General features: G+C 41.9%; 1 protein-coding gene across 1 annotated transcript in view; it reads right to left on the reverse strand.

Annotated features, from left to right (window-relative positions):
• RNF213 (ring finger protein 213) overlaps positions 1-25,180 on the reverse strand; it is a gene marked incomplete in the record, with an annotated part of 2,890,576 nt that overhangs the window by 2,558,833 nt on the left and 306,563 nt on the right. The window contains 1 exon segment of the mRNA XM_044069632.1: positions 1,852-2,177. Coding sequence (XP_043925567.1) covers positions 1,852-2,177 — 326 coding nt within the window.

Here is a 25,180-nt window from a genome sequence, read left to right on the forward strand (position 1 = left end):
CAAACACACTGGAAATCACCCTTTTCACCTTTCATGGATGAACTGAGAACTCCTGTTTGATGAGGGGAAAAAAGCGCAACCGCAATCGCAACCATAAATAAGGAAAAGGTAGTGGCATTCAGCTATTACTGCTCTCTGTCACAAAACAGAAAAAAACAGACAGTCAAAATGTTAATGTACTAGTCATCCTTCTATTAATATATCTTTCTGCATAATGTCATCATGAAATTGTAAACATTCACTAACAAGAATGATGGTTAGGAACATGAGAAAAGCATATTAAATAATTTCTAAACAACCTCCATTTCTTCCTTATTGCACACATGTACCCTTAGCTTCAATAACTGAAAGCGAAAACTCGGACATCAATTTGAGTTACCACAAAAGTATACAATATTAGAACAGGTCACGCTGCTTGGAATGTACAATAATAAATATGAATACATTATCTACATGAAGTACAGGTTATCAAAAAAAAAGAGCATTTAACTCCACAGGGAGCAAAAAAAAAAAAAAGACGAACTGGGGGTTAACTATTAATGTAAAGAAAATTGGTGATGTTGGCAGGACTGTAGAACAGGTCAGGAGTGATGTTAGAAAGTGGGTGGTGATTAGCAAAGTGGTAGGTAAAGTTTAAATTTCGGTCCAAAAGAGATAATTGATTTTACAAGGCTTGTAGTGCTCCATTAAGCGGAATAAACAAGGCAAGACATAGCAGAAGTCCTAACAGAGCTTGTGCAGGCTGACTGCTCAATCTAATTTCATTTTGCAATTTTATGTTGCCTGCTTTCTTTACTTGTACTACAGTTTTCTCGCTAACTAGTGGCTGTATTTCTGGTTGCCTTACATACTCTATAGCTGAGCGTGACCACTTCTGCTAGCGCATTACAACTGTTGCCCCGATAATGGAAAAGTACCAAAGGTTCTTTCCAGAGTATTGTGGTGAAAGGGGAAGGCCTAAGTAGCCTGGGAAGATTCTCACTGTTGGGATAAGCTCTGCTATTCTCAGTCCAGCAGGTGATGACTAAGATACACCAATATTACCGGACAAACTTTCTTTATAAAGATACTCGGACTAAATGTGCTAATTCCTAAAACAGATACATCTCTACATTTCAGAAGAGGTGGTACAAGAACCTCAGGCTATATCTCTCATCCTCAATGCAAGCAGATTATGTGGTAGGGTGTCAGCCCTCAACAGACAAGTGCAAACTCATAATATGTAGAAGAAGCCAGCTGAACACTATAGTTATAAGAAATGGCAGGCCTTGACCAGCTTTCAAAAAATGTTTTCCTTTTGGAAATGCTGCAATTAATGTTTGATGCTAGGAGGAAAAACATTCTCTGGTCAACACAAGAACGGCTTTCTACTGCCTCCATATTCTTGGTAGCAAAGTAGATCAACTTTTCTTCGTTACCTTCAAAAAGTCCGGATGAACCTCTGGCAGTTATTCAGGCAAGGTGTGGATGTGGTAGTAATTTGATTGCCACACAGACATTTACTGTGCCAGTGTTTCGGCATGAAAAGGTGGTACTTTGCCAATGATAGCAAAAGGAAAAGAATTTAAATTTTGTGAGTGGCAAAAAGAACAAAAAATAGAAGGGCTTTAGGGATGCACACACTAATGCAGCCAGCATGTTAAGTCACATCATGTACCAGCATAGGCATAGGGACATTCCAGAATGCCGTACTTACAGAAAACTGCCAGATTTTGCTTAGTGGATTCATACCCTGAAAAAGGTCACATCAGAAGGTCCTTGATATGAAATCTCTGTGCCACACCACTGTCTCACAATTACATAACTACCTAAAAAACATGTGTTTCATCAATAAATGCATGACTGTATTACCTGGGAAATTCATTTCTCTTTGCAGCAGCCGACTCATTTTTCTGTTGCTTTTTATTCTTCTTGCTGGTTTGATTGCTCGAAGCTGCAACATTCTCATCAATATCCTTTTTCCTTTTTTGCCCAGAGACATCTTCTTTAACAGTAGCCTTGCTTGAGAACTCATCTCCGCTGTCGGACTTTTCTCCTTCTGTAAGATTACTGCTGCTCTCTATACTTCCATCCTCAGATGTCTTTGGTTGTGGGGCACCAGCCTTGCTTTGATTCTCAGACTCAAGTTTATCATCTCGCTTCTGGTCAGCTCCTGCTTTTGGTTTATTTTTTACACCCTGAACACAAATCAAAAGCAAGACAACATTAAAAGAATAATTATGACACATCAGCATTTCATTTACTAAAGAAAAGTAGATAATTATAAGTAATTTATTTGCATTTTTTGACTGGGAATATCTGGCTGGGCTGTGCAAGAACCCAGCAGAGGCCTAGGGAGAAAAGCTCCAAAAAAGAAAATAAATCAGTAAATCACTGAACATACACAGCATACAAACCAGTAATGCATAGATTTAAGCATACATGAATAGTTTTACACTAACGTAATACATTTTGCATTAAATCAAGCTACGTGGACATTTGACTTCAACAGAGAACTGTAAATTATCATGATCTTTGGTTATAAAAAGACAGCTAAAATAAACATCTTTCCTCAGTCATTATCACTTTCACTAAAGGACAATGATGTCCTAAAAGCATTTTCTTTCCCCAGAACATATTTCTCTCCCATGTTTGTCTTTTCGGCTTTTCCCGGTTAGGGGTCGCCACAGCGGAACTCCGGTCCGCTAATGACTGGCAGTCGATTTTTTATGGTGCAGAGTTGTCAGCCCGACGCCCAACCTTCAGTGAAGGCATGCCCATTCATGCATGTCTTTCGGAGGCCACTCGACCACAGGGAGGACATGCAGACTCCACACAGGAGGCACTCCAGCAGAGAATCGAACAGGAGAACCTCTTGCTGTGAGGCAACATCGCTACTGCTGTACCACCGCGGCTACACTACAACATACTTCTCTCCCATACTTTTACAAATTAAAAATGCATGCCTTTGCTATTTTCCCCATCTGTGGTACTTCTGTCCTAGTCAGCTTCCTCAGTATACACAATACTAGGGATTAATGAAATCTCAAGATACTTTTAGGAATTTCTCGTCTTTGCTGTTACATCATTTTGCCAAGCCAAGCAGAAAACACACAAGGAATTTGTAGCAGTTTCTTACTTCACATCCACTGAAGTCATGAAGCTGTTCAGGCTCAAAATTCATACCTTTCTAACTATGTGCTGTCGTATAAAGCGTCATTCTTTCCCTACCTTGGGCTGTAAACCTACTAAGCCTTCTGTAATCTCCTGGTGAATAAACTCGACAATTTCCAACAAAAACTATTGTCTATGAAATCTAGATTCATTATTAATTATGATACATTTGGGGGTGTAAATTGGTTATATGTTGTCTTCTGGAAGAATTTTTTCATTACACTTGTAAGTATCAATCTATATGCTTTAAAATATTTACAATATGTGGGGGGCTACACCTCTTACTTTATATACTAACTCCAGGATCGTACAACAGTGGGGAAAGGCCATATATACCTTTCAACTAAATGAGTTTCAGTGAAATGGGTTTTCAGTGAAGTGAGCTTTCAGTGAATTGGGTTTTCAGTGAATATGTGTCAATGAATTAAGCTTCAATTAAATTATATAGACCCATTATTTATATACAATATATGAATTAATTCCAGGTTATATCAAAGTGAATTGAATGGTTAGAAGTTTAGTATTTTAAAAGGTGACTAGGTTAGACATTAAATAAAGCTGACGAAATAGCTATGGAGGAAGGTTTAGCCTCAGTATACTTAAGGTGGCCATTCGTGTGAGAGTATGAATAATGTAAGAGAGTACCATGGTAGGTAGTAATATGACAGAAAAGAATAGTACAGCTGTGAAGGTGCACAAGGATATTATGGGAGGTACAAAGGGCTATGCAGTAGTTAAGGAGAAGTTGTAGGTGAATGAAAAGGAAAACATGTTAAAGGAAAAGAGGAATGCAGGGGCTAAAAGACGATAGTGGAATTGGCTTGCTGGAGATTCCAAGCAAGGTGATCCCTCAATAAAGGGATGGGATGAAGGTAAAATTGTAATAGAAAATAGTCAGAGCAATCTAGAATATACCATGGTAAAGAAGGGTGAAATTGAAAATTGGAGAAAGTATTAGGAAGAGAATAATTAAGTAGGTGATGTCTATAACAAAGGGTTTGTAGGCATTACATTTTGGGTCAATATTATGACAGCAAGGTGTAATATTGAAAAAGGACTTGCTAAGAAGGAAAAAGTGAATATTTTACAAGGGGAAAGGGAAAATAAAACACAGATTGTAATGTTAGAAAGAAAAGTTGTGTAAAATCTTACCATAACCACAGATGTCCTTATTTCTTGAGCACCCCCCCCCCCAGCATCATCTCTTTTCACACTGAATTCTAACCTTCTGCTTGTGTTATGTATATGAGCCTCAACTACGTAGCTCTAATATATCCCTTAAAGTCAGGAAATCCTGAACCACCTTGTACTTTTGGAAGGATCAACTTACCCCCCCCCCCCACTCAACTCTTGCCCTCTTTCCCTCGCACATTAATAAAAAGAGTTGAGTTCGAGTCCACTCAAATAGGGGTATTGTGGAAACAATTTGTGTGTGGGTACATAGCTTACAAATGTAGTCTTAGCTTTACCTTCATTAATTTCATATATGGAAAAGACTTGAGACTGTATTAAAATGTTCCATGACAGATCTTTTTCTGGATTTATCAGATGCAAAATAATAGCATCTGCAAATATCCCCAGCTTTTCTTGATTACCATACGAATTACATCCTTGAATTTCTAAGTCACTTGTTTTCTTTACCAGTGATTCCAAACATAAAACAAAGAGAAAGGAGGACACCCCTGCCTGGTCCCTCTGTTCCCTGCCATTTTTATGATTTTTTTTAAATCAGCTGTATTCAGAAATGTAGGACCACTTTAAACTTGAAGTCATGACAGCACTAAGTCTGATGCCTTTTGCAACTCACAACTGCCATTCTGACCTTAATATTATTACAACTGTTGTCAATATTTCTAAACTGCTTTCAAATTTTCAGGACAAAAACATTAGCTTTATACAACACAATGCACACGTTTACTGCACTAAAGTTAAGGCAGCATCTCAAATATGTGTCAACCTACACATAACAAAATTGTATTATAGGTTCATAAGTACTTTCTAGGATATTGATCTGCAAGGATCTTAAGAAGCCTAGCTTGACATTCCCATGATAGTTTTAGTCTTTATATTTTGCATACAAATAATCCAGAGATAGGCCGAACAACGATATGATGGGCCATTTACATGTTTCCCCTACAACTGAAGGACAGAGGTGCTAAACCAGGTGAGAAATTTGTGGTTACCCATCCATCCATTTTCAAAATTACATCTGACTAGAATATAAGTACTTTGCTTTATGTGGAGAGGAAGAAGGCTCCATATTAGCAGTATTTTCTGTGATACAAATCTAACCCTCCAATGCATTCTACTTACGTTGCTAAAGAGATTGAGATCTTGAGTGGGTGTTCATGATACCACTTGAATTGCAAATGTGTAATAGGTCTGAGAGTAGGATCTGATGAATCTCTATACAAAAGGCAAAGGTCACCTCTCAGTAGCCTGTGTATTTTATTATTTTTTTTTTTATTTTATTTTTTTTTTTTTTAAGATTCAGGCCCTTAATTTTTTTTTAAGTGAAAAATGAACAAGCACAGGAATCTGTCTCGTTCCAACCTCACCACCAGGAGTGTTGAAAAAATAAACAGAGAAACTAAGGGTCTTAAAGCTTCATTCATGAGCTCAGTCACAATAATTACCAAAAATCATGACACCCAGGTAGTGCTCCAAAGCAACAGGCCTTTATTAGTCACAGAAAAGCGATCCTCAGTAACAAAAAAAAAATCAGAAATATTTTAACAATGTTAAACATATCAGTTTTATATACATAGAAGTAGGTGTGGAAAATATACGTATTGTTTAATTTTAAACCAGCTTGTTCATGGCTGCATATATATATATATATATATATATATATATATATATATATATATATATATATATATATATATATATATGTGTGTGTGTGTGTGTGTGTGTGTGTGTGTGTGTATGTATATATGTAAATCTGCCATTTGCCTCTGAAGCAAAGCTAACCAGCAGTTGATCAGATTTTCTGAAGGGTTTAGTCCTGTCCAGCTAGTATCTGAGCTGTTTGTGCACCTCTAGAGAGTGAAGAATGCTTTCTCCCTTGTTTTGGCGGTTAGGAAAGAAGGTGGGTAAATGGATGGATTAGTTGAGAGCCATACTGGATACCACCTTGGGCATGAAGGATGAGTTCTGAAGGATACCCTGTCTGCATGGAAGATGAAGGGTTCCACTGCCATGAGTGCTTGCAGCTCAGAGACTCTTCTGGTTAAATGATGGCCAGGAGGAAGGCTGTCTTCCAGGAGAGTAATTTTAGCCCCGCAGAAGAAGCTGGTTTGAATGGAGGCAGGGTGAGCTTTTCCAAGACAAAGTTAAGGTCCCAAGCCGGTGTTGGTGCCCTTCTGGGGAGCCCCAAGTTGTTGGCCCCCTGAGGAACTGCTTTATCAGAGGGTGTGAAAAAAAGAGGCTGCTCAGTGGGAAAATGAGCGGAAATAGCAGATGCATGAATTTTTACAGATGAAAAAGCGAGACCACTGTGTAGTAGGTCAGCTAAGTAATCCAGGATGAGAGGGATGGAGGGCGGCTGTGCTGTACTGGCCCACTTAGCCTGGATCCAGGTGCAGAACCTTTTCCATTTATCTGCATAAGACTTTCTTGGTGAAAGGGCGTCTGGCCTCTCGGATAACATCCAGAACCTATTTACGGAGGAGGGCAGATTGGTCAGGGGTCATGTTATAAGCCAAGGTGACAAACTGAATGTCTTGAACTGAGGGTTCATGAATTCCCCTTCCCTCTGGGTTAGGAGGTTGGGAATCTGAGGAAGATTCCATGGGGCAGTGGGGACAGGCTGCGCAGCAAAGGGTACCAGTACTGTCTGGGCCAGTCTGGAGCTATGAGAATGGTCCTTGGTTTTTCCTCCCTTATTTTGATCAGTACCTTGGGAATGAGAGGTAGGGGAGGAAAGGCATAGACCGAGAGGTTTACCTAGGGGAAAGACAGGGCATATACTTTCGATGCCATGCAGCGGTGGTCCCTGGTCCTTGGTTTTTCCTCCCTTATTTTGATCAGTACCTTGGGAATGAGAGGTAGGGGAGGAAAGGCATAGACCGAGAGCTTTACCCAGGGGAAGGACAGGGCATCTACTTTCGATGCCATGCAGCGATGCTCCCTGGTGCAAAATTTGCTGAGCTGATGGTTGTCAGCCTTGACTTCATCAGAATACAACTCCTACTGATTCATATCACATTTATACAAAATAATCACATGACTTCATTAAACAATCAAGTATGTTAAAACATTTTTTTAAAAGCATACCATCTCATTATCTAGCTATAAACCTAAAATGTTTAATTTTATTCTTATTTTAAAACATATTAGCAGCAAAGGCACATAATCCTAATTAGGAAATCTATACAGACTTAGCAAAACTTGAACAAACTTTGTTAGTCACATATACTACTCAGAGACAGCTCCACGTGGTCCTGCAGAGTGGTCCTAGCTACAGAGAACTGAGAAAAGCGACTACTTTCCAGAACTGTTTGCTGCATTTTATAGTATCTGCACTTAAAATTTTACCTGGTCGAAAATTAATAGAAAATCTGCTGTTTGTTTGTTTAATTTAACTATTGAGGCTGCCCACTAAAGTGTGCTAGCCTGTGTAACTGATTTATTGCTGCCTTCTGTATTTCTAGGTGTTTTCTATCTAAAAACAAAAAAAAAAAAAAAAAAAATAATCCTTGTTTTCCCGCCTCTCCTCAACTAGTTTAGACCAGTTTACAGGCTTTGCTGTATTCTGGGCTGTGGTGTAGTTCCTGTGTTGCCCTTTACCTTACTTGGATAAGAAGGAAGTTTCTTTGCTCACCAGTGGGAGTGGGGAGCCTTGAGCAGCCTATCTGTCCCTGAAGGAGTGACCTCAGCACAAGAGCTGTAGTAATTGGTTGTTTTGGACCATTTCTAGCTGTTTTGAAGTTTCCTGTTTGAAATCCGCAGTAGTGCGGCTTTGCGAGATTGTGCAGCGCCGGTTAAACTTTTTCTGGCTCCGCCAAGTCTGCTCTTCAAATTTTCCCTTAGAAAGCTCTACTCTTAGAATAACCAGTGTACTCGTTATATTATAAGCCTAGCACTTGTTCTCAAAGCTTATCTTCTAAGCAAGCACTCTCAAACTCAAGTAGCACTACATCCACCTACCACACCAACCACTTCCCTTAAAGGCACAGCACTCTCTTATAATGTTCTAGCATGTCGAGTGGTAGATTGCTGGCATCTTCTCCTGCTCAGCTGGTTAATCTGGGAATCTTGAGACAATGCTATAATTGTCTCATGTACACAGACAACCCTCTCCTCCTCCCAACAAACACAAATACATGTGAGAGATGCAACTATATAGCCAAACTGGAGGCTGAACTCTCTCAACTCAGGACTGGCAAGACCAGACAGGAGGAAAAGGTAACCCACACACACAACAAACCCAGCCACACATAGACCTACCCCAACTACAAATCAAGCACATAATAACACAAAAACATACTCGGAGGCTCTATTAAAAAACTTACCAAAACAACAGAGGCTCCCAAAGCAGACACCCCAAAATCCACCACCTCAAAACATAACACATGCAACACATACTTCAATAGATCGGTGTGTCAATAAATCACAGCCCTTAAGGCCAAACACTATGCCTGATACACTAGTGATAGGTGACTCTATAGTCAGACACACTGACGTCCCACTTACCAGGCTGAGCAAGGAGAGGGTAATGGTAAGCTGCCTATCGGGGGCTAGGATCCGCCATATAACACACGCACTCAGGTCACTCAAAAGCACGTACAAATATGACTCCGTCATTGTCCATGCTGGTGTGAATGACCTGAGACGTACCTCCTTGGACTACATGAAAAGAGACATAGAGGAGCTCTCTGATTATGTAGCCCAGGCTGGTATGACCCTGACACTGAGCAGCATCCTGCCCTCACCAAGAATGATGCCACAATACAAAGACAAGATGATCAGCTTTAATAATTGGCTCAATTACTGGTGTCATTCTAGGGGGATCCAATGTCTGTCTGCTTGGGATGACATGCTGGACAAGCCACGCTGCTTCGCAAGGGACAGCTTGCACCTGTCACCACTGGGCTTCCGGATATTGGCTAAGGCTCTTGCCACCCCCATACTGCCTTTTTTAGGCAAGGCTCAAAAGACGAACCCACTTCCTTAGAAAACAAAAATGGAAAAAAATTAAGGGTAATGCTGCTCAACGCCAGAAGTCTAAATCTCAAGATGTAGGCTCTCGAAGCACTCCTCAGTATGGAGGACATCGATGTCTGTGCAGTAACTGAAACCTGGTTCAAGGCTCCTGAGAGCACCCCAGCGCTACCAGGCTTTACCTCGTATCATGCTTTTCGGCCCCAAAATCCGGCCCGAACCACAAAGGGATGGGGGAGTGTCCATATTCATCAAGGATACCCACACCTCCAGGTTAGTGGCAACTCATGAAGCATCGGAGACCATCCAGGTGCAGCTAACCGTAGGCAAAACTGCTATACAACTGGTTGCATGTTACAGACCACCCTCCCAATCTCAAGAACCCCACTCAGCCTTCCTGAAGACATTGGAAGATATGAATGTCTCACCAAATACCATCATACTGGGAGACTTCAACTACCCTAACATAGACTGGGTGCACTATTCTAGCCCTAACACCCTAGCCCAAAGGTTCCTGGAATTCATAAACTCAAATGCAATGGAACAGCTAGTCACCTCTCCCACAAGGGGGGATAATATACTAGACCTGATCATCACAAACATGGGGGCAAAATGTTCCACACCGGAAGTATTGCCCTCACTGGTGAGATCTGACCACAAACTAATCACCCTGGATATACATTTACCACCTCTACCCCCAGCACATAAGACTACAGTGAGAAACTTCTCAAAAGCCGACTTTACACTTCAAGACTGAGATGGTATCATTTAAGCCCACAGGGCCAATGGAAACCACATCCCACAATGCTGAATCCTACACAAATGCTTTCTGCGGACATCTCCAAGAATGCATGGATCGTGCAATCCCAAATAAAACCAAGACCCTCTCCACAAAAGGAAAGCGTCCTGTCTGGTGGACCCCAGCCATAAACAAACTGTATAACAAAAGAAGGAAGCTACTGCAAGACAGAGCAAAATCCCATAAAGGGAAGGCATCTCTGATCAGCACTAGTAGAAAGCTACGTTCTCTCATAAAAACATCCAAGGCCGACTTTGAGAGAAAAATCACCAAGGACACTAAAGATAACCACAAGGCATTCTTCAGTTATGTTAGATACCTGGGCGGAAACACTCAGATATGCTCAGAGTTAATACACAACGACAAAAAATTTACCGAACCCACAGATATTGCCAACATTCTGGCAGACAGGTTCAGTGCAAATTTCTCCCCTCCCTCACCTCCAAAAGAAGAAATACTCATCCCAACTGAATGTAACCTCCCTGTCATCTCTGATGTCCAGGTGAGAACCGCCCTCATCAAAAGCAAAAAACACAGCATCTATGGGACCTGATGGTATCCCCGGCTGCGTGATATGTGAACTAAAAGGAGGAGCTAAACCCACATATAAAAATGTTATTTAACCTTAGCCTTACTACAGGATATGTACCTGAACACTGGTGTACAGCAACAGTGGTCCCCACCCCACAAGGGAGGCTCCACTACAGACCCTGGGAACTACCGCCCCATAAGCTTGACCAGCCTGGTTTGCAAAGCTATGGAAAGAATTATTATGGAACTCAAACAACGACATTGGGGACCTGCAGACACTTGATCCCACCCAGTTCAGCTTTGTAAAGGGCAGATCCTGCCTTTTAAACCTGGTTGACTTTCGAAACAGTCACTAGAGCCACTGATGAGGGCAAGGCAGTCCATATAGCCTACCTGGACTTGGCTAAAGCCTTCGACACAATACCCCACTCGGGGATCATAGATAAGCTAAACAGCTTAAATGTAAATCCATATGTCACAAGATGGGTTGCAAACTGGCTAAAGAACAGAACCCATAAAGTCAAGATTGCGGGAGCCATGTCAGACTCAAAGCCAGTCACAAGTGGTGTCCCCACGGGGCTCTGTCCTGGGACCCCTCTTGTTCGGCATTTACTTCTCAGATGTGAAAGCAAACATGGGAGGGTTGTGGCTGACAAAGTTCGCAGATGACTGCAAACTAGGAGCCATAGTCGATACACCAGCTGACACATACATCCTACAGAAAGGCCTCACCGAAATGGACAACTGGTGCCGGAATCATGGCCTTAAAAACTGAATGCCAAGAAATGTATAGTCATCCCCTTTGGGAAAAATAAAGTACCCACAAATTATCACATAGACAGTAACCCAATGAGTACTGAAAAAGTAATCAGAGACCTGGGGACCCAAGTTGATAGTGACCTCTCATTTGACACCCACGTTGCCAAAGTGGTTAGAAAGACTTTCTACCTTGCCCACCTTATCATGAAGGGGTTCACATCCAGATCAAAGGAGGTCATCGTGCCCCTGTACTCCTCCCTTATCAGGCCCATGATTGAGTACAATGCCCCAATTTGGTATGTACCTCACCCGGCACTTACAACAGCTGGAGAGACCCCAGAAGTACCCCACCAAGAGGATCAAGGGTCTCCAACATATGTCATATACTGCCAGGCTAAAGAAACTCCAGCTCTATTCAGTAGCATACCGCCTGCTCAGAGGTGATCTGTGCCTGACGTACAAGGCCATGTCCAACCAGGAATTGATGGACATGCTCCACCTCAAAAAAATCAAAATCCATAAGAACCACGAGAGCCAAAGATTTAAACCTCAGTACAAACATGAATAGAACATGCTGGAGGGACAGATTCATATCTCAGAGGCTTCCCATACTCTGGAACAAAATCCCAGTCCATGTCAGGCAGAGCCCCTCACCGACTCTCTTCAAGAGAAATCTTGACGAGTGGATGGGAGATCGTAGGTTTACCCCGGGGGTCACCCCTGTGTCGCTACTTCACAGAGGCACAGTAAACTAATTTTAATAAGTAAGGGGGTCTTCAATGTGTCATTACTAGACAAAGGCACAGTACTCTGAATTTATTCTATACACCTTAACACCACTACATGGGGTGGCGAAAGCCACATCTCTAGGGCTAGGCTTGCAAATGCCCCAGGGCAGATAGCCTAGTACTAAACTATGAAACTATAAGAAGTACTAATAATATTTCATACTGTCACCAACTAAAACCTGTATAACTAAATTAATTTGTTTACATATGAAAATCAACTTTCAATTTAAGGTAACTAGAAAGACTAACAGTTTCATCAAGTCCAGGGGGGTATGTTGCATTACATTTTAACTGCCACATTAATTATCGATACTCCAAGAAAATATCCAAAGGACCCCCCCTACAATTGTTCCTCACCTGTTCAATAGCACTAAATTTAAATTGATGCCCCTCATGTTCTTTAATGTGTTTAAAAAGAGCATTCTTAAGATTGTTCTTACTTATGTCATATAAATGCTGACAGACCCACCTGTTCAGACAATTGATAGTTTTTCCTATATAAAAACTCTGACACTGTTGAGAAATCGCTATATATATATTAAACTTTTACTATAACAGTTAAACCTTTGTTTCAAGGCCATCCAGCCAAACCCCTTGATAAACAAGGATCCATTTTCCATCATATGAGGACATGGATTACAATATCCACATTTTAACATCTTACTGTTGGTCCCTTTTATTATGTTGGTCGCTAATAATTTTTTTAAAGGATTTGTCCTTCTTATAAACTACAACAGGATGTTCGCCTAGATTATTCTTAAATTGTTGCTCCATATCAAATAGCACCCAATTCACATTTAATATTTCTTTTATTTTCCCATATAATGTGTCATAGGATGCGAAAAAGAAGTCTTACTATTATCAATCCTGCTGTTACTGTTGGTATTAGAGTACCTAATACAGGGGAAAAAATCCCGTCCTCCCTCATTAATAATTTCTTGAAATATAGGCTCTATAAAAAGCAAAGGATACCCTCTTGCTAATAACATACTCTTTAAAGGTGCTATTTCATTAAGAAACAAATCTTTCTCACTGACCACCCTAGCCAACCTAACTCCTTGCCCCTTAACCAAAGATCTCTTTTGGTGGACTGGATGGGCACTAGAAAAATGTAACAATGTATTGGAGTAGGTTAGTTTCTTGAATAATGTAGAAATGAATCTACCATTAGCCAGGTCCTTAACAGTAATGTCCAAGAAATGCATAACGTTGTCATTGACATCAAATGCAAACCGTAAGAAAGATGTACTTCTATTTACATAATCAAAGAATTCATATAATAACTCTTGGGTTCCTCGCCATAGGATGAAAATATCATCCAAAAAACGACCATAGAAAATACAATGCTTAAACAAATCTGATGTAAAAACCTTGAAAATTTCCCATTCCGCCAGGACAATATTAGGAAATTGGGGCGCACATGAAGCCCCCATGGCTACCCCTATTTTTTTGATTAAAAAATAGTGTCCTTCACAGAAAATGAAGTTGTTATTCATTTATAACTGTCTGAAACATCAATATTCAAGAATGTGTAAACCCTAAATATTTACATAAAAAAAATCATAAAACATACTAATACCCTCATTGTAGGGAATAACTGTAAATAGGTCACAAACATCAATTGTAACAAATACCAGTTGTTCACTATACATTTCATATTGAATTTTCTTGAGACAATCCCATGAATCCTGTAAAATATGCGGAAATTGTTTTAATATTCCTTTCAGATTTGAAACTATGAACTTAGCCATGGAGAAGGTCTTTGATGCTTTTGCGTCCACGATAGGCCTTAAGGGGGATCAATAGTAGACTTATGAATCTTTGGTATGCCAAAAATCATAGGTATACGTGGGTTAACCTGTTCCATAAAATTAAACTCAGCCAGTGTTATTTGGTTAACAGATCCAAAAGTACTATATCAATATGTCTATGTTATACTGAGTTGATTAATGGAAGTTTCCTCGTATGAATCACTATATAAATGTAACAACATTTTTTGAATATAAACCTCTTGATCCATGGCTACCAAACCTCCCCCCTTATCGGGTTTCATCAGCCTAACTTTTTTGTTCCCCACTATTTCAAATAATAAATTATATTCTTCACTGGTGAGGTTATTATTGATTGTTATATCATTCAAAAAATTCCTCTAATCTGCAAAATAAATAACCTCTCATAAATCTGCAAAATAGGATGAAGGGGTGGATTAAAAGTACGTGTTTTTTTACATACTTCTAATGGTCCAAACTGTATATTATTCTCAAAATAGAGCCCAAGGTTAAGTTTCCTTACAAAAATCTTAAATTCTAAAACAATTATCCAATCTTGGTTTCCTCATTAAACAATATATCTAATCTTGGTTTCCTCATAGGGACAAAATTCAACCATCTCTGAAAAAGTTCGGCCCAATCATTTGTAATATTGGGTGAACTCAGATTGTAGATCTTAAAATCACCTCTTATATTCCTAATAATGCCATAATTTTCATTGATATTTAAATGGTCAATTTCTATCTCCTCGTACACCCCTCATTCCCCTGCCCCACTGGGGTCTACCTCTCTGTGAGAGAAATTCCTGACAGTTCATGGGGTCCAATCTCTCTACATTGTTGGTATAATTGGGATGATACTGCCTCCCTTCTTGGTCCCTTTGGTTGCAAAGGCGCTCCGACCTTCTTAGGGGTACAGGTGGGTTGAAGTCAAGGCTGACAAGCAGATGAAAGCACTAAATTAAAGGATTTGGTGTTTGCCTCAGAGCCGCTTGCTCTTTCTTTCTTATTTTATTACTAGTTTGTTTGTGTTTTGGTTCTGATGGTTGGTGTGGGAGGCAAAGTGGTTGACCTCCGGGGTTACCCATTTCTGGGTTATTAGTAAGAAGGTGTTTCTGTTGAGCTGCCACTCGTGAGGGTCCAACTGTTTTCTGCTTAAATGGTCTGTGAGGGAGTTGAGAAAGGCTGGCAGGTATTGTGCTAACAGGTGTAGCTGCATGGAAGAGGCTGTGAACCAAAAGGTCATGGCTAGCCTGCACAGCAGGTAGGAGTGGGCCCCTCCCCGCTTGTTGATGTACCACATTACTGTAGTGTTGTCCATTTTGATCAGGAAAATGGAGAGAGAAGGGATTTGAAAGTCATCAAGGCCTGCTGCACAGCCATAATCTCTTTTAGACTGATGTGCAGAGGGAGTTGCTGGGGGCTCCATTGGCCCTGTATGCACCTGCAATCCAGGTGTTCACCCCAAGCGCAATCTGATTCATCTGTGGTGGGGGTCTGGGAGGCGGGGTGCGGGGAGATGGCAGTCCCTTGTGGGAGCATGCTGTTGCCCACCAAAGAAATTCCTCCCTCAGGCAAGGAATAAGAGGTTAAAAAAAAAAAAAAAAAAAAAGAGTTTACAGATCTTGAGTGTGTTGACACCAAGGGCTCTTTAGGTACCACAGTATAAGGACAAAATTATTGACTTCAACAATTGGCTAAGCTTCTGGTGTCATTCAAAGGGGATCCAGTATTTGTGTGCCTGGGACGACATGATTGACAAACCATGATGCTTTGCACCTGTCACCCCTGGGATTCAGGTTACTGGCTAAAGCTCTTGCCACCCCATACAGTGTCTTTTTTAGGCAAGGTTCAAAGGACAAAACCACCACCATAACAGATATAAGCATGCCAAATCTGAAAGTAATGCTACTCAATGTTAGAAGTCTAAACCTCAAAATGCACTCTCGAGGCACTCCTAAAAATGGAGAACATCGATATCTGTGCAGTAACTGAGACCTGGTTTAAGACTCCAGAGAGCATCCCTTTAATACCAGGCTACAAAATCTTACCATATTTTTCAGCCACCAAACCAAGACCGAAACACTAAAGGTGGAGGAGTGTCCATATTCACCAAGGATATTCACACCTCCAGGCTAGTTGCTTAACACAGTGCATCTGAAATTATCCAGGTGCAACTAACACTAGTTAAGACTGCAATCCAAATTGTAGCTTGCTACAGATCCCCCAACATGCCCCAAGATTCTCACTACACCTTTATAAACATACTGGAAGATATTAAGATACAACCAAACAGCCTAATACTGGGTGATTTCAACTACCCTGCCATTAACTGGGAAAACTACTCTTGTACCAACACCTTTTCCCAACGGTTCTTGGAATTCATAAGTTCCAACGACCTGGATCAACTAATCCACTGTCTCACCAGGGTCTCCAATATCCTAGACCTGGTCATTACCAACATGGGGGAGAGATGCTCCACACCAGTGGTCACCCCCTCATTGGTCAGGTCTGACCATAAGCAAATTACCCTTGACATCCACATTCCACCCTCAAGTAAGGAAATCTCTGTAAAAAAAAACTTCTCCAAAGTGACAAACTTCATGGCACCCATGCAAACGGGAGCTGAAAGTTCAACTGCTGAATCCTACACTAAGGCACTGTATGAGCACATCCACTCATGCATGAATCGTGCCATCCCAAACAGAACAGAGACTGTCTCCTCCAAAAAAAAGCAAGCCAATCTGGTGGTCCCCTGCCATAAATAAACTATACAACAGAAGGAAGAAACTGTTGCAGAAAAGAAGGAAAAACCCAGGATGCAAAAAACTCCCTTACCAGCCTCAGTGAGAAGCTGAGATCCCTCATAAAATCCTCCAAAGCTAGTTATGAAAATAAAATTGCCAAAGATTCCAAAGACAACCACAAGGCATTCTACAGTTATGCCAAGAATCTAAATGGCAATGCTCAGATCTGCTCTGAGCTACAGCAGAACGGCATTAAATATACTGATCCCAAGGATATTGCCAATATCCTAATAGATCAATTTAGTGCCAACTTCACCCCCCCCTCTCACCCCCTAAAGGGCCCATCTCAATACCAAAAGATTGACAAATTCAGGTAATCATGGCCACACAGGTAGAAACCGCACTCTCCAAAGCTAAGAATGCAGCATCTATGGGACCAGTCAACATCCAGGGCTGTGTACTACATGAACTACAAAATGAAATGGCACCTCACCTAAGTGTCATGTTTAATCATAGCCTCACCTCAGGCTTCATACCCACTGAGTACCGCACAGCTACAGTTATTCCACTCCACAAGGGGGGATCCACCTTGGATCCCAGGAACTACCATCCCATCAGTCTGACGAGCCTGATCTGCAAGGGCATGGAACACATTATCATGGAACTTAAAAAACAAAGACATTGGCAACCTTCAAACACTGAACCCCACCCAGTTTGGGTTCGTGAAGGGCCGATCTTGTCTCCTGAACCTGACTGACTTCTTTGAATCAGTCTCCAGAGCTGTAGACAAGGTTAAGGTGGTCCACACAGCCTATCTGGACCTCGCCAAGGCCTTTGACACCATCCCCCACTCTGGAATCATAGATAAAGTTACTAAGTTGGGCATAAATCCTTACGTCACTCGATGGATTGCCAACTGGCTTACGGACAGAACCCAGACTGTAAAAGTAGCAGAATCCAAATCCAGCTCCAGCCAAGTGACAAGTGGAGTACCTCAAGGTTCAGTCTTGGGACCGCTCTTGTTTGGCATCTACTTCTCTGAAGTACAGGCCAACACGAAGGGACTCTGGCTAACAACGTTCACAGATGACTGCAAACTGGGAGCCATTACTGAATCCCCAAATGATGTGGATATTCTACAAAAGGGCCTTAAAGAAACAGATGCTTGGTGACATGGGCTCAAGCTTAATGCCAAGAAATGTATAGTTATCTCCTTTGGGCAAAACCATGTACCCATGAATTATCACATAGGTGGCAGTACACTAAACACCAAAAGTGTGATGAGAGACTTAGGGACACAGGTGGACACAGTGGTCTCACCTTTGATAACAACATCACCACAACAGTCAGAAAATCCTTCTATGTGGCACACCTCATCACTAAGGGCTTTATCCAGAAAAAAGGAGGTCATTGTCCCACTGTACTAATCCCTCATTAGATCCATTATAGAGTACAACACCCCGTTTGGTATGTGCCTCAAGACATCTGCAATAGCTGGAAAGGCTGCAGAAATACCTCACTAAAAGAATCACAGGCCTAAAGCAGATGCCCTATGCTGACAGTCTAAAAAAAAAAAAAAAAACTCCAGCTACACTCTGTGGCATATACGCTGAGGCGATCTCTGCTAAACATACAAGGCCATGTCAAACCCTGAGCTGTTGGACACGCTCCACTTAAAAGAAACCCCAATCACTCAGAGCCACACGCTCCAGGGATCTAAACCTTGCCATCACAATGAACAAAACATGTTGGAGAGGGAGGTTCCTGACCCAGAGACTCCCCATACTCTGGAATAGACTGCCCATACATGTCAAGCAGAGCACCTCCTTGGCCCACGTCAAAAGGAACCTTGATGATTGGATGGGAGATGGAAAATTCACCCTGGGGATCACGTCAATCACCCTGCTAGACAGGGGTCCAGGGAAGTAAATATTGTGGGAAGAAATATCCGGGGAATTATTTGGCTAGGCCGATAGCCTAGTACCAACCTATGAACCTATGACAGATCCAGTGACTGCTGCCCTGCAAAAAGCTTCTAGGGCATCAAAACTGCAGTGCAAAGTGTGTTTAGTCACTTGACCAGCAGAGTGCATTAATTCCTGTAAATCTTTAGATTCCGCCCATACTGAAAAGGAGGACATTTTTTGTTTAAGGATTTCCAAAGTATGTTGCTGATATTTAAGTATATGGAAAGTACAGTTTTGTACCTACCATAAATGTAGATGTTCGAGTGTAGACACTGCTGCAGTCATTACACTTGGGTTATCCTGCCGTCAGGCGGTCCTGCAGTCGGCCAGAGTTCCAAAGTCTTGGTCCGGCGTCGGTTGCCTCCTCCCTGACGTCAGCACAACAGGGGTATACAAGATGCAGCCGACGCCATTTTCTTCAGTTTTTCTTGCCCCAGATGTCAGGTGCCTCTAAATATGTAGGCAATTCCAATTGCTAATAAAACATACATAAGAAAAGCAAAAAAACAGCTACCAGCAAATACTCCCCATAGGTAGTAAGGGTAGAAGACATACGTACCTACCAGCCAGTAAGAGGGGAAGGAGGGAGGGTAACCTGGACTGCAGCAGTGTTTACACTCTAACATCTACATTTATAGTAGGTACAAAACTGTACTATGTTCATCGTGTTACACTGCTGCAGTCATTACACTTGGGTAGAATCCCAAAGCTGAGGAAGGGTGGCTGGTCCTATAAGGCATTAGGGGTGGCTATAAGGCCCTGCAGCACTGCAGTGGTGAAGCCAGCTCTGGATTTAGAGTATAGAGGCAGACAGTAATGTTTGGTGAAGGTGTGTACAGAACTCCAAGTTGCTGCTTCCAAAATATCCTTGGTAGGTACTCCCTTGAGGTAAGCAGTTGAAGTGTCTGTTACCCTGGAAAACCTGTACCTAGCAGCATTAGATCTCACTCCACTAGGGCATGTGTAGCAGAAACGTATACAAAGTCTGTTTTGAAATGGTTTTTCCCTGTGCTCCTGCAGCATGTGCTACCAATAATTGCTCAGATTTTCTGAAAGCTTTGGTTTTGTCCAAGTAGAAGCGTAACTGCCTGTGAATGTCCAAAGAGTGCAGTAGTCTCTCCCCTTTATTCTGTGGTTTAGGATAAAAAGTTTGCAGGTGAACAGTTTGGTTTAGGGCCACACTGGATACCACCTTTGGTATAAAAGTAGGGTTAGTTTGTAAAGACACCCTGTCCTGGTGGAAAATGAGGAAACGTTCCACTGCCATTAGTGTCTGTAATTCTGAAACTCTTCGTGCTGATGTTATTTCCAGGAGCAGAGCAGTTTTCCAAGAGATATATTTTAATTCTGCTGTGTTGGCTGGCTCAAAAGGAGGTAAAGTTAGCTTCTCCAAAACAAAGCTGAGGTCCCGAATTGGAGTAGGTGCTCTCCGGGGCGGTCTTATGTTTTTAGCCCCTCTGAAGTACTGTTTTAACACAGGATTAGAGAAAATTGGTGGATCCGTGTTGTAATGAGCAGAGATGGCAGAAGCGTGGATCTTGATGGATGAGAAGGAGTCCTTTGTCCAGCATCTCAGTTAAGTATTGTAGTATCTGAGGAATGTTTGGGACAAGAGGGTCAAGGCTGTGAGCTTGGTTCCAGGCACAGAATCTCTATTTATCTGAATAGGCTTTCCTCGTACTAGGCATTCTGGCATCCATAACAGCTTTGGAGAGAGGCATTGCTTGCTTGACTAAGGAATCTTCCATGCAGCTAGATTTAAGGTCTTTAGCTGGCTGTGTAGTATGTCTTTGTTGTGCTGAGTCGGCAGATGTGGGATTTGAGGCAAAATCCAGGGTGGTTCTTGTGCTAAGCTCCTTAAGATTGGGTACCAGTGCTGACGTGGCCAGTCTGGTGCAATCAGGATCATCTTTGGCTCTTCCTGTCTGGCTTTTATGAGTACCTTTGGCAGGAGAGGTAGTGGTGGGAAAGCGTATACTTGTAGGTTCTCCCAGCTGAATGAGAGGCCATTCACTTTCCATGCTTGTGGATGGTAACTCCTTGTGCAGAATTTCTGTAGCTGGCAGTTTATTGGGGATGCAAACAGATCTATGTCCGGGCTCCACCATTTCTGTGTTATCATTCTGAATATTTGTGGATTCAACTCCCATTCGTGGGGATCCATGATGTTTCTGCTTAAGTCGTCTGCCAGTGTGTTTTTATCTCCTGGCAGGAATTGCGCTTGTAGATGAACTTGAAGGTTTATAGCTGTGTCCCATAAGGTCATAGCTTGTCTGCATAGGGGGTAGGAGTGAGTGCCCCCTTGCTTGTTTATGTACCACATAAATGTGGTGTTGTCTGTCTTTAGAAGTAATTGTCCTGGATGCAGCAGGTCCTTGAAAGCTATAAGCACATTTTGTACAGCTAGCATCTCTTTTTGACTGATGTGAAGATGCCTTTGTTCTGCGGTCCACGTGCCCTGAATACATTTGCCTGCCATGTGTGCTCCCCAGGCGTAATCCGATGCAACTGTTGTCAGTGTTTGCCTGGCTGTGGGTTGTGTAAAAGGCTGTCCCTTGTTGAGGTGACAAGCTTGAGCCCACCATTGAAACTCCTGTTGAAGGCAAGGAATTAGTGGTATAACTGTTTCCAAACTTTGACAGTGTTGAGACCATACATTCTTTAAGTACCTTTGTAGTTTCCTCATACGTAGTCTGGCATATGGAATTAGTAGTATGCAGGATGCCATGTAACCCAAGGCCTGCAGAATTTTTATTGCAGGGAGCTGGGTCTTTGTTGCCATCAATTGAAAGTATTAAGTCAGTTGTCCTTGTTTGTCTGGCGTGAGATAAGCCATCTGGGCCGTTGTGTTCAAGCTAGCACCCAGGAATATAATCTCTTGTGAGGGCACTAGTTTTTATTTCTTTTCGTTTACTGTGTACCCCAGGCAACTTAACTTTTTTACAAATGCCAGATGCTTTAGAAGAATGTCCTTGCTCTCTGCTTGAATCAGGTAGTCGTCCAGGTACAGATAAATTTGAATTCCTTTCTGTCTGCAAAATGCAATTACTGGTGTCAGGCACTTTGTGAAGACCCTGGGCACAGTAGATAAGCCAAAGGGCAGTGCAGAGAATTGGTAGTGCATTATACCAGCTATGAATCTGAGGTATCTTCTGCAGTTTTGTCTGATAGGGACATGCAGATATGCCTCTGAGGTCCAAAGTCACCAGCCAAGCTTTCTTGCCCAGCATGGGAAGAAGCTGCTGTAATGTCAACATTTTGAATTTCGGAACATCCAGGTAAGTGTTTAGAGATGAAGATCCAGAATGGGCCTCCAGGCTTTGTCCTTTCTGGGTACCAGACAGAGTCTTGATTAAAATCCTTGTCCTTGCTCCTGTGATGGTACCTTTTGAATAGCTCTCATGAGTGCTGTAATTTGTTTTTGAGCATCTGCCCATTGATTTTGTGGCAGATTTGGCATTCCTTTTAACCTTGACAGTGTGTGAAAGTGGAACCTGTAACCTTGAAATACAATGCTGAGAACCCATTTGTCTTTGGTGATCATTTGCCAATTGTGGTAGAAGAGTGCCAGTTTTCCTCCCAAGGAGGCTGCCAAGAAGGATTTGTTTGGCAGCTGTAGTGGGAAGTCATTGGAGCTGCTTTTTATATGGTTGTGGCCTGTCTTGCCCTTCTTTCTGGCCTGATGCAACCCATTGTCGAGGCCTGCAAGGACCTTGTGTTTGACCTCTACCTCTTGGACGCCTGTATCTTCCCCTTTGAGGTCTGTAATTTGAAAGGACCAATTCTTAGTTGGCCAGTTTCTGCTAAATCTAGGAGGCTGAACCTGTAAGAAATCCTTCACCGTTTGCATAGATTTTGCCTTATCCTCCATTTTCTTTAATACCTCTTCTGCCTTAACTCCAAATAACATATCCTGCTGCAAAGATGCATCCAATAATTTTGCTTTAACATGATCTGGTAACGTATGTTCTTTTAACCAAGCATGTCTTCTAATGACAGAGCCTGTAACTGCTGCTCTGCAGGAGGCCTCTAGAGAATCAAAACCACATTGCAAAGTATGCTTTCCCACTTGTTCAGCTGCATGCAATAAATCCTGTACGGTTGCCACCCGTCCCGTTGTCAGCGGGACACTCACGGTTTGAGTGCTCTCATCCCGCTTCCCACGCTCACCAAGCGTGGGACTTTAAAAGTCCCGTTTTTTCCCCTTTGCGCTTGCATTTTAAAATTGCCGCGGAAAAGCCGAAAATACTTCAGGTTTTTCCACGGCAATGCGGCTACGTCACCACCCGGACCTGCAGTTAGAGGGATTCTCTGCTAGGTCCGGGTGGTAATGCAGCACAGAAATTGGCTGCAGCTATTTGTAGGGGGCGGGAACTTCTTGTGAAGAGCCCCATAAAGGTCGCAGCTGTAGAGCACTAAGCTCTATAGCAGCCCGGACAAAAGATATGAATTTTTCGCCAGCCCAGCCAGCCAGCCAGCAAGGGAGTCAGCCCAGCCAGCCAGCCAGCAAGGGAGTCAGCCCAGCCAGCCAGCCAGCAAGGGAGTCAGCCCAGCCAGCCAGCCAGCAAGGGAGTCAGCCCAGCCAGCCAGCCAGCAAGGGAGTCAGCCCAGCCAGCCAGCCAGCAAGGGAGTCAGCCCAGCCAGCCAGCCAGCAAGGGAGTCAGCCCAGCCAGCCAGCCAGCAAGGGAGTCAGCCCAGCCAGCCAGCAAGGGAGCCAGCCCAGCCAGCCAGCAAGGGAGCCAGCCCAGCCAGCCAGCAAGGGAGCCAGCCCAGCCAGCCAGCAAGGGAGCCAGCCCAGCCAGCCAGCAAGGGAGCCAGCCAGCCCAGCCAGCAAGGGAGCCAGCCAGCCCAGCAATAACTGAGTGGTAAGTAGATAATTGCATTTTGTGGCTTTAGTTATTTAAAATGGGAATAGTGTGCTTTATTTAAGTTTTTAATGTTTAGAGGTAGATGGGGATGTAGTATGTAGTATTTAAATCTGTGCAGTGGTTATTTTGAGACTTTTGTACTAGTTTAAAATGGGAATATATTGTGGTTTAATTTTTTTAATGTTTAAAGGCAGATGGTGGGTGCAGTACGCAATATTTAAATCTGTAGTAGTTAGTTTAATATTTTTGTGTAGTAGTTTTTAAAGAGATAAAACCTGAATGTATATGTAATTGTTATTATGCTTGGGGGGTATGATTTGGAAGCATTACTTTTAAAAGGCTGAACTGTGTATAGAAGTTGTTTGTTTCTGTTGGGGGGCAGTGAAATATAAACTTAGTGTGATGCATTTCTATTGTCGTAGCTTTTTCTGGGTATTGTCTGTATGCATATAGGAATTGTTTGAGCATAGTTTGTACTTTTTTTGTATGGAAATATGCACTATAATGCTGTTTTCAGGAAGTTACGATATACTGTTTAGGTAACTTTTCCTGTTCCTGCAAGTCCATGTCTATGGTACAAGTCTACCTTTTGAGGGGGAATGTTAACAGTTAATGTAATTCATTTATTATTCTAGTAGGTACACGTTGCCAATTTGCCAAAGCTGTTTCAAGACTGTTTTCATTTATACTTGTAAATGTGTGCATTTAATTTATTATGCATTTTTAATAAGGTTAAAATGTACTGTTTTGCTTGTAATGTGAATATGGGTGTGTTACTTTTACTTGGGCCTGTTTATTGCATTGCTGTGCTGGATTAATTGCTATGTTTTGAGGTAAAAGGAGCCCATGGAGTCTGCTGTACATTGTAGTTTGTTACTTCTCTTGCAAGAAGTATTTTTAAAAGTTAAAATGTTTGGACTTTTTTCCCATTTATTTTTATTTTTTTGTGGATGGATGCTCTAAAGTTAATGCAATGTATTTCAGATTTTGCTAAACCATGTTACAGGGTAGTTTGCGTCTAAGTAGCAAAGTTTTTATTTTGTGTTTTAGTGATGTCTTCAACATACTTATTTACTGTTTTCATTATAATCAGATTATGACCAGTGCTGCTGTTGGGCATGTTTATTAATAGATCATTGCGCTGTGTAAATTAGTGCCATACATTTCTTAACTGCTGTGGTCAAAAGCTAAATTAGGTCTATGGTATCCACTGTGCATTGTCATTCATTTTACTGTTTTTGGTTCAGTGAATATGGTTAACGTTTTTGTCTTGTGGGGTGTGGTGGGCATGTTCAGTGGTAAAAATAATGCATTTCATTTTCTACAAGCTGTGTTAATGTTAGTCTTCAATGGCCAAAATGCCCCATACATTACCTCATTTACTATTTGACCTTAAACTGTTTGTAAACTCTTTTTTGCTCCATTCCTCTATTTCGCATGCCAATGTTTTTCGAGCCAGTTCTTTCACATGCCAATGTTTTTCGAGCCAGTTCTTTCGCATGCCAATGTTTTTCAAGCCAGCTCTTTCATGTGCCAATGTTTTTCAAGACAGTTCGTGTGCCAATGTTTTTCGAGCCAGTTTCGCATGCCAATGTTTTTCGAGACAGTTCTTTCACATGCCAATGTTTTTCAAGC

This window comes from Protopterus annectens, chromosome 4.part0 (genome assembly GCF_019279795.1).
Source record: "Protopterus annectens isolate FY-2018-M chromosome 4.part0, PAN1.0, whole genome shotgun sequence".
In the NCBI taxonomy this organism is placed as follows: Eukaryota; Metazoa; Chordata; order Ceratodontiformes; family Protopteridae; genus Protopterus; species Protopterus annectens.